At 41.2% G+C, this 9972-nt stretch overlaps 1 protein-coding gene across 1 annotated transcript; it reads left to right on the top strand.

Moving 5' to 3' along the window:
• The first annotated feature begins 2664 nt into the window (after positions 1-2664).
• Positions 2665-9512, top strand: LOC115373501 (centromere protein L-like). The gene is made up of 5 exons (XM_030071938.1): positions 2665-2803; positions 3860-4034; positions 4216-4470; positions 6455-7048; positions 8912-9512. Exons 1-5 carry the CDS (start codon positions 2787-2789, stop codon positions 8984-8986), a joined length of 1116 nt encoding a protein of 371 aa, XP_029927798.1. The 5' UTR covers positions 2665-2786; the 3' UTR covers positions 8987-9512.
• The last annotated feature ends 460 nt before the right edge of the window (positions 9513-9972 follow it).

The following is a 9972-nucleotide window of genomic DNA, read 5'->3' as shown; positions in this document are numbered from 1 at the left end:
CATTGTGACATTGTTCGTGTTGTATGCATGAGCAATTCAGTGGCAAAACCAATCCAAAGAGCTTTGCATGTTGTATATTTCATCTGTTAGGTTACAAACTGTTATCAGTCATCTTTTGGGTATTATAGGCCAGATTACAGTTAGAAGAGGTGAGGTACTGTGAGAAGGTACAGTTTATGTCAGTGACATAGTGTAAATGATTTATTAATAGGCACTCATTACTTCAGATATTGTGTATTTGTAAATCTCCTCATATTTCCTAAAGACATATTCGGGATCAGACAAATGTCTACAAGATCAGTCACTGAAAATGACATGGATAGCAATTTGAGACTGCTGCTCCTATAATGAGATAGTTGATAATTATGAGTCATTCACATTCCAAAAATTTGGCTTTGTTTTATTTCATTTTATTTTTACTGGAACTTTCAGGCTAACTCCAGACACATCACAGCTAGAGTTTGTCTTTAATGCCTCCAAAATTACAGAGGATTCAGCATATTTACCTCACTTTAATTAGAGAAACTGGTGCAGTTGACCAATCAGGGTCCAGTAATATGAGCGTTCTGCCTGAGTCTTCAAATTCCTTCAGCTGAACCAAATAAATTAAACTCTTAAATAAACTTAATTTTTCTCTAAATCATTATTAAGAAAAGAATTATTTTCCAGAGCCATGGTGTATTTGAAATCTGAAGAAAAGACTGCCTCTAGATACAGACTTGCCTCACACTTCAGTGAAGTACAGATGGATTTGCCACACAAGTGTCATCATCACAGCCATCAGGATCAGTGTCAAGTTTGCACAATTATCTGAATGTCAGTTTGGTATAATTTTGCCTGACCCTTTCTGATCTGCCCTGGTGATGTAAACTCCACCACAGAACTTGCAAGATAAAAACACGCTCTAAAATGATTCGAAGCTATTTCATTACTTTTTTTAGAAACATGAAGATAATTAAATCGTCCATTCTTTCATGAAACTAACAACAGTAAAACAACTTTGAGCTGAGAAGTGCAGCAGCTTTGAGCATTAGACCGGGCTGTGTAATGACATCTGGTGCCACTAGAGCGCGCTGTTCCGTCGCGGCACGCTCTGCAGTTTCCATGGCGCTGCATCCCTTCTGCTCGCACATCATCTGGAAGCTTCTCTCATTGGCTGAAGCCCCGGAGCAGCTATTGGCGATCTGATTGGCTGATGATGTGGTCATCATATGTATGTAATGTACATGTAGGCTATGGAACGCCCTTCCTTCTAACACACACATACACACACACACACACACACACACACACACACACACACATACACACACACACACAAACACACACACACACAGAAAGAGAGAGGCAGAGAGATACAGTGTTAGGGCAACCGGAGGGATAGAGGAAGAGAATATGGGGAACGAAAGAAAGGAAGTGAGGAATCACCACAAGGAGGAAAAAAGGGAAGAGTTTAGTTTCCATGGTAACAGGGAGGGGAGCCGTTGTGATGGTTGCATGTGTTACTGGCAGCTACGATGAAAACACACACACACACACACTTGCACACACGCATGCAAACACGTGCGTCCATGCATCCATCTGCTTCGATTTGGCCATTGCTCACTGTCTTCCTTCATTTAGCTGAACAAACTTTAGTCCAATGCACACAGAGATGTTCACATAGGGAGGGAGAAAGAGAGGTAGTGTGTGTGTGTGTGTGTGTGTGTGTGTGTGTGTGTGTGTGTGTGTGTGTGTGAGAGAGAGAGAGAGAGAGAGAGAGAGAGAGAGGGACATAGAGACATTATCTCAGAACGAGCACCATAACAAAATATACTTTGGACCAGTGGAACATAATTTTGTCTCTTGCATCACTAGTGTAATTGTACTTGTAATTCTGTGCTGTAGTTACTATACGTATTTTGCAATCTTGAAATGCTGTTTATTCAGGCTGTTATTTCTATTGCAGCTTTTCTATCTTACACTACTTTTGTTACACTTTTTGAAGCTCATATTATTTTCTAAATTCATCCACTCTCAGTTCTATAAAGTACACAGCTAGACACAGGAGAGAATTAAGAGACATCCACATAAACTGCAATGTTCTGGACTTAACAGCTAAAACAGCTTTGTTATATCAATAAACATATATTTTTTAGTTTTAGGACATCTATTCGCTGTAAGCCTTGATGCTTAGGAATGTAACACTATTCTTCGTGGAGAAATGCCAGTGCAATTTGGTGGAGGCTCTTTTATTCATATCAGAAGCCTCTAAGCTATTTTGTTCAGATGCCATACTTGAACAATGCAATCAACAAATGGATTCAAAGTTTGTTGGTCTGATAATCAAAAGTAGATTAATGCACAGCCAAAAGTCATGCATTAATTAAAATAACAGGAGGATAATGTGCAGTCTGGGCCTCTTTCCTCAATCCAGTGCTGTGAGATTAAAACATTGTTTAAAGAATAACATGTTTCTCGTTAACAATTTCTTGTGTAATAAGTTATGGTGAAATTAAACCTCATCCCTCAGTTTTTTGAGAACAAATTTAGTCAGTTTTCTCTATTATAGGGCTACCTAACGGCTATTAGTTTGGGCATGAAATTTAAAAACAATACAGCTGGCCTATTAGAAAGTTCACAAGGAGATGGTCAGGTTCAGGTTGGCAAGTTAGGAAAATATCCCAACACTACTTCCTGGTTGAATTATGCGCTGATTGGCTGGTCGGAGAACTCCGTAGTTTCGCGGAAAAGCGCGATGTTCAAAATTTGTTTCCTGTTATCGGGACATTGTTTTTATCTCAGGCATGGAGCGACGAAACAGGTACATTTCTATATCTATTCAATAACACAGCGGTAGGCTAACATTTTCGCAGTTGATTTCGCCTTGGTTACAGCTCGAATACTGACTAATTTTGTCACTAAGGTATTATGTTTACTCTTGTCCGATATATTCCGCACTCCACACTCCATTCAATGATTATATGTTTGTGTATAGGAAAACATGTCTGGCAACCTAAATGTAAAGTAAAATGTCATACCAAGATATTTTGTGAATCATTAATATGCCCTTTCCAATTCGGCGTACGTGAAATATCCCAAGCTGCACTTAGTCCACGTTTTTAGACGTGGTTTTCATTTCATTCACACAGTTTTCCATTCAAATAACATTAAACATCTGAAGCATGACAATGAACGCTGTGAACCATGTTAAAGATGGACGTTTATTGAAATATAGCCCTGCTTTGGGGATTATCTACATGCCGAATTTACCAGAATAGTCTAATCATTCGTTAAAATTCGTTAATGCTATACCAGGCGTATACATTTTACCAATAAGCTTGGCCATGGCAAACAACAATATTTTTTTAATGGAATTCGCACGTCTCCAAAAAACAGGTGCCTCAGACTATGTAGATTGACTTGGGAATACGACACAGTAGCTGTTAAAGCAGTGCATGAAGGCTAATTTTAAGAAGGCAGTTTATTTGCAAAAAATATTTGACCACAGTTCATGCTTGGCTGCTCACTATATAATAAGGTGCAAGTTTCCCCATGAGTAATAATTCAGAAATTACTGCGGAGGCCCATTAACCTGCTAAATTGTACAGTGGCCAGTTGCATGGATATCTGATAGTATGTTATTGTATGGAAAAAGGGGAAACTGAACAAATATGTAAAAATTACATATGGGCTAGACCAGTCATTTTCACTTGCTGTATAAGAGAATGTGGTCACAGCATCACAAATTGACATGTTATTAATTCAGAGGCGATGTCATCACTAGCACAAGTGAAGTGAAAATGTATACTCAACTTTAAGGGGTACTGAGGTTACATTTTAAAGGAAGCTGAGGTCACGATCTGTGTGTCGTCTTCAGCATGGCAAGGACTCCTCTCAGCAGTGTTGTGGCCCCGAGGAGGAGCAGGAGTAAGAGTTACCGGCGGTCGTACCACAGCTGTCTTGGAGCTGCCTCATACCTCAGCCTCACCTCAGGTTTGACCGCACGCAGGCTCACCACCAGCAGAAGAGCTCCAAAGTCTCACAGTATCACTGTGAGTGATCTCAGTTTTTCTGGACATGCAACTAAACCTCCATTCCTCTTATTAAAATGCTCAGTGTCTCTTTTTCTTTCAGTCAATCTTTTGAATTATGATTATGATTCTGAACTGGATTACTTTGTGGTAAACTTCTTGCCTTCTCTTCCTCATTCAATCTTCTCCTCACCCCTCAAAGGAGAAGGTGAGCCCCGAGCAGCTGGCCTTACTGGTGAAAAAGGAGTGGCAGCTGTCGTACGTCACCCCACTCCACCAGTTCAGACACAAGCAGCTGAAGAGCTACTCCAGGCAGCTGCAGGCATTTATTGTAGCAGAGCGTCAGCAGGGCTTGGCGGTGGGTATGGAGGGAGCAGACAGCAGCTTCAGAGTCTCCTTCTCTGTGCTGCAGGGGATGGTGGAGACAGATGATGATGCAGAGTCTGTCTTCGTACAGGTAAGCGCAGGCCTCTGTAGTGATAGACAGCAGCCACTCACAGCTACATTCAGTCTGCAGCTGAAAGTGCCCAAGTTCTGAACTACTTTTTCCTTGCCCATGTGTCACAGGTCTGATGTCTTCTAATAGGGGTGGAGAAAAAATCAATTAAATATCACTTAAATCATATGAAACAATTACGTCCTAAGGAATCCATTGGTACCAAGCATGTCGTGTTCGGTTGTCAGCAAAGGGGCAAAATATTGCTCCAAAGTTAGGCTAAATTTTGGCAAAAACTGGCATTTTCGAGGTTGTCCCTTGACCTTTGACCTCAAGATATCAATGCAAATGGGTTCTATGGCTACCCATGGATCTCCCTTTCCAGACATGCCCACCAAATTCTAATCTCATGCAGTTTGGGACACAAACCATGCAGTTGTTCACATGCAATACAAATGTGTTCTTTTTGCCTGTTGTAAAATGATGCATTTGTGCAGACTGGGGCCTAAATAGTCTTGGAGTTGCATAAATTGGATTTGATTGGAAAGTTGAGACTCTTGTGGATTCATTGAGCCATATAACTATTTATGTGATGATGTTAGCCCCCATAGGAGCCATTTCATTGTAGTGAGACCATTTTTTGAAAGCTGCATGCAATCACAGTTCTTCATTTCCAATCTGGATCACACGGATGGACAAAATCTGGTTCCAAGGCAAGCAAACTTGTGTTTAAATATTTTATGTGTTTAAATATGTTTAAAACACAATTCGTCAGCACTGTCATGACAATTATTAAGTCACCTGAAACAATTGTCATGATTTTACAACCATGACAGCTTGACTCAGCCAGCTTACTATAGAGGATAGCGACAAAGTCGACTGGTATTTTAGGAGATGCCTCAGTAGATCCAACACATTGTTGACTAGATATGACCAGGCATCTTACCACACTGATTTTGAGACAGTAGAGTTACCATAAACAAACAAAACTGCCAAGAAGATTGGCAGTCTCTGCAGCATTCTACGCTGCATTTTACAATTTGTGCCACAGGGTCAGATCTGGAAATCTTCTGGATTATTTTATGGCACAAAACAAGAACAGGACAAATGGCGCTAAAGCTTGCAGACAGAAGGGCAGATGGTGTCACGAGTGAAAGCCCAAAAGCAAAATCACTTCCAACATGTTTGTCCTTGTGTGGCAATTATTGCTAATTCCAGTCTGGCAACAATGAGGAACAAAAGCTCTCACAGTATTGTCACAGTTTAATAATGCTCAGAGCATGGCACACAAGAAATCAACCTCGCTGTGCCCCAAACAGCGAGCAGATTCATACTCTAGTTCTGTTTCTCGTTATGATCTGGTATCCCCTGCTCTGTTGATTTTTCCAGCAGGCCAAAGCTGTTTGTTATGTCTTCTCGCATTCTGCGTACACACACTTGCTTCACTCAGTAGTTTTCCACCTCTTCTTTCCCACAGACCATCTGCCTTGGCCTTTCATAGGCTGACAGTTAACAATAACCATATAGAGAAACCATTTTATGGCACTGCCTTTGTTCTGTTACATATACGTTTGTGGCACCTATTTAAGCAATAAAAGATAAGGGGTAAACGTGATAAAGGATAAACAAACATAATTATATGCACGTAAGAATTCCCTTCACAGTCTTCCTCATAACATGGTCCTGCTTTTAAGAAAACATGACCACTGACAACTAGCGGTTTAAGTCTGATCCATTGATCTGGATCGATGTGTAAATTTAATGATCAATGATTCATTATCATTGATGCAAAATGAAAACACTGATTTATATCATCGCTTTCATGATATGCCTTTATTCATGTATGAGATTGAGGCTACCATTTGATGCAACTGTGGTTTTCATTTATTTATGCCGTTTATACTAATGACATGATGATGTTTAAAAGTCCTACATGTTGCACCTTTCAGCTATGAGACTGGATATTGCCATTTTGAATTGGACCCTTTCTTTCCCCTGACCGCAGATCCATTCAAAGCCTGTGTTTGCCGGGCAGGAGAAGCCCATGAGGTCTGTGTGGAGCGGCTGGCTGGCCTGCATCAGCGGCAGCCCCGACTACCTGCGCTCGCTCCCAGAGGACTTTGTCTGCCTGCCGTTGTTTTGCAGCAGTGGGGCCGAGTGGCTCACCTCACTGGTCAAGTCCTGGTTCCAAAGGATGTTCGACTGCTGCTTTGGCCCCTTGGAAATCAATACCACAAACCTTGAGTGGCTGGTGGCTTTATGGACAAACTGCCACTCCGAGTTCAACATCCAGCACCTCAAGCTGATGTGGACTTTGCCGGTCGTGCCACCGCTGGAGGTCACCTACACTCTTCACCCGCAAGACGCCTGGGAGCTGTGGAGGAGCATCAGGGAGGACGTCCAGGACGAGGAAAAGACTGAGGGTGGCAGGGACACAATGGCGAAGGACGGGGGGAGTATTTGCATCGAGGAGGTGATGAGGTTCATGCAGGCGCTGAAGTGCCACTTCTACAGACACTTCAGGGTGGATCTGTCGACTGGAAGGCTGGACCAGGTCTCCACCGCGCTGGGGTCAGCCAAGCACAACGGCAAAATCAAGGTAACATCTCACATGATAAATTTATACGTCAACCTCGACAACTCCACAGGAGAAATTCGTTTTGAATCCGTGTATCATTCGTTCTTTCTATTTTCAATTGCCAATCAAAAATTAAAAAATGAAAAAGTGACTGGTTATTTTGTTATTTGTTTTTTAATCTAACACCAAAATCCAAAATATGCCTGGTTTTTCATAGTTCAATTTTAGGCTCGGATCAAAAATACGAAATGGAAAAACGGGAATCAGGACTGAATTTGATTTTATTATTTAATTGGTCCGGTTTACTGACCCAGACGTTTGGTAATGAGCGGTAGCTCACAGCAGATCACAGCAGCCAAGTGCATTCAGTCCCGCCACCCTGATCACCGCCACCATGGATAGTTATTACGTGTTGTTTCGAGGACCAAAGCGTGTGACTCTAAAAGAAGAGGACATGACAACCGAAAAAATCAGCTGAGCTTCTTAACAGTGATGGGTAGTAGCTCCGGAGACCTTCTTGACCGATCTGGGAAACCCGGCCCTTTTCTGTGAAATTGCACAGTGGCAGTTCTGCCTATGTTGCCGCCCTAGGCGAAATTACTGGCTTGCGCCCTTCCATGTTACTACTCCTACCGCGGCGCCAGTCGGCCACGGCATCAGGCGGGCCGGCCGCGGCACCGGTCGGCATCAGGCGGGCCGGCCGCGGCACCGGACGGCATCAGGCGGGCCGGCCGCGGCACCGGACGGTACCCTACTGCGCCCACCCGGTCAGGTCTGCCGGATCTGACAGGTGAGCGTCCGGTGCCGCTCAGCTCAGCTGATTTTTTCGGTTGTCATGTCCTCTTCTTTTAGAGTTACACGCTTTGGTCCTCGAAACAACACGTAATAACTATCCATGGTGGCGATGATCAGGGTGGCGGGACTGAATGCACTTGGCTACTGTGATCTGCTGTGAGCTACTGCTCATTACCAAACGTCTGGGTCAGTAAACCGGACCAATTAAATAATAAAATCAAATTCAGTCCTGATTCCCGTTTTTCCATTTCGTATTTTTGATCCGAGCCTAAAATTGAACTATGAAAAACCAGGCATATTTTGGATTTTGGTGTTAGATTAAAAAACAAATAACAAAATAACCAGTCACTTTTTCATTTTTTAATTTTTGATTGGCAATTGAAAATAGAAAGAACGAATGATGCACGGATTGTTTTGGCACAAATGCCCTCCAGCACACCCATATACTGGGAAGAAATGTTTATTTTGAGACAGGACTGGTCATTGACACAAATTTTTCTGATTTGATGCGAATATGATTCACAAAATCAATTCAATTCAATTCAATTCAGTTCAATTCAATTCAATTCAATTCAATTCAATTCAATTTTATTCATTTGTATAGCCCAGAATCACAAATTACAAATTTGTCCCAAAGGGCTTTACAGGAAAATACAACATCCTCTGCCCTTGTTTTGGTATCAGTTTGATTCTGTATCAATTCAGTATGCAGGTTCATCAAGGTTTTTACATCTAAAATGCATCAAGATTCCCTTTTTTAGGCTTTATAGTATTATAGTATTTATACTTGATAGTGGCTTCGTGTGGGGAGCTGCTGCCATTGTCCCTTCATTCATTCAAAACATGTAATTTAGTCAGCTGAGTTTCTGTACAACAGAAATTCACCAGACAATAACTAGAGGCACACTACCAACATTTTTCCACTGATGGGTATTTTCGCCAGGCCTATTGTTCAGTGTCATTTCAGATACCAAGAAGTAATTTTGTTTACTGGCTTACAACCACTGAGAAGACAAATACGCACAAAAAAAACTGTCACTCTACCAAAAAAACAACTGGGTACTGCTCTAATGTTTCCTTCCTTTTCAGATCTCAAACAGCAGTTACATGATCACCACCCTCATGCTGCTGACGGAGTGTGCCCTTCTCAAAATGCCCATCTGAATAAGAAAGATCTTTCATCAACAGGAAAAGCAATACTGCGGTTGCATCATTCATTTGAAGAAACAGCTGTTTTCTCATATCTTTATCATTTTAACAGAAGCATGACCAGCAGGTATTATTTTGACTTTTTGACATTTATATTCCCCTATAATAGCACCTTTTTTGTTTCATAGGAAATAAATCTTGTGGCCACAATTATGATTGACAGTACCAGGAACACCCCTTTTATTCATGTTGAATCACACTGTCTACTTTGCCATATTAAAATGCCAGTGAAGTGTCAGTGAGGAAATTTGGAGTTCATCTAGTGTCAAAATTCAAATGAGAAATTTTTTATGAACTTGATTTTTTTTTTTTTTTTTTGTTAACTTCATGTTGCGCTGTACTGATATTGTTAATTTTGCTGTATCCTTGTTTGTCTTTTGGCCACTGTTTGAAGGTGCCAGCAATGTTTGTATGGAGCACATTGTAATATATTGAGATACTACTGTTTTGGAGTAATAAAGGCATATCAGAGAACACATTAGTCAAGGCTGTCCATGTGAGGATTTGATTTATGACCCACCTGACCAGTGCTCCTTTGAGGGTAATGTGACCTAGATGGCATAAAATAGGAAGACATTTCCTTTCTAATTAAATGGCCAGCCAGATTGTTCCTGAAATCTGGGATTTAAAATAGAAACTACTAAGAATGTTAAATTACAGTACCGCTGTAAAACGTACTATAGGAGTACTGCGGTTCTTCACTGAGGTGTCCCTGGGAAAATTGATTCCCTTTGTGTGAAATTGCATAATGTTCTGTGTATTTTAACTGAAATATTTTTAGGCTTGAAAGTTTTGTTTTTTTTGCCAGATGGCATTATCATTCAGTCAGTTCACATGTGATGAAAATCTGCAGGCCACCATGCCCTCAAAGAGTACTTAGGAATATTGCAGGAAATGTAAATAGCGCTATGATACAAGCAGTGATGTATCATTGTCTACAG

This window comes from Myripristis murdjan, chromosome 2 (assembly GCF_902150065.1).
Source record: "Myripristis murdjan chromosome 2, fMyrMur1.1, whole genome shotgun sequence".
NCBI lineage: Eukaryota > Metazoa > Chordata > Actinopteri > Holocentriformes > Holocentridae > Myripristis > Myripristis murdjan.
This window is presented reverse-complemented; position numbering and strand designations above follow the sequence as displayed.

Coding starts and splice junctions, on each gene's coding strand:
- LOC115373501 (XM_030071938.1), top strand. Junction 4,471..6,454: donor CAGAGTCTGTCTTCGTACAG/GTAAGCGCAGGC, acceptor CCCTGACCGCAG/ATCCATTCAAAGCCTGTGTT. Junction 7,049..8,911: donor AGCACAACGGCAAAATCAAG/GTAACATCTCAC, acceptor CTTCCTTTTCAG/ATCTCAAACAGCAGTTACAT.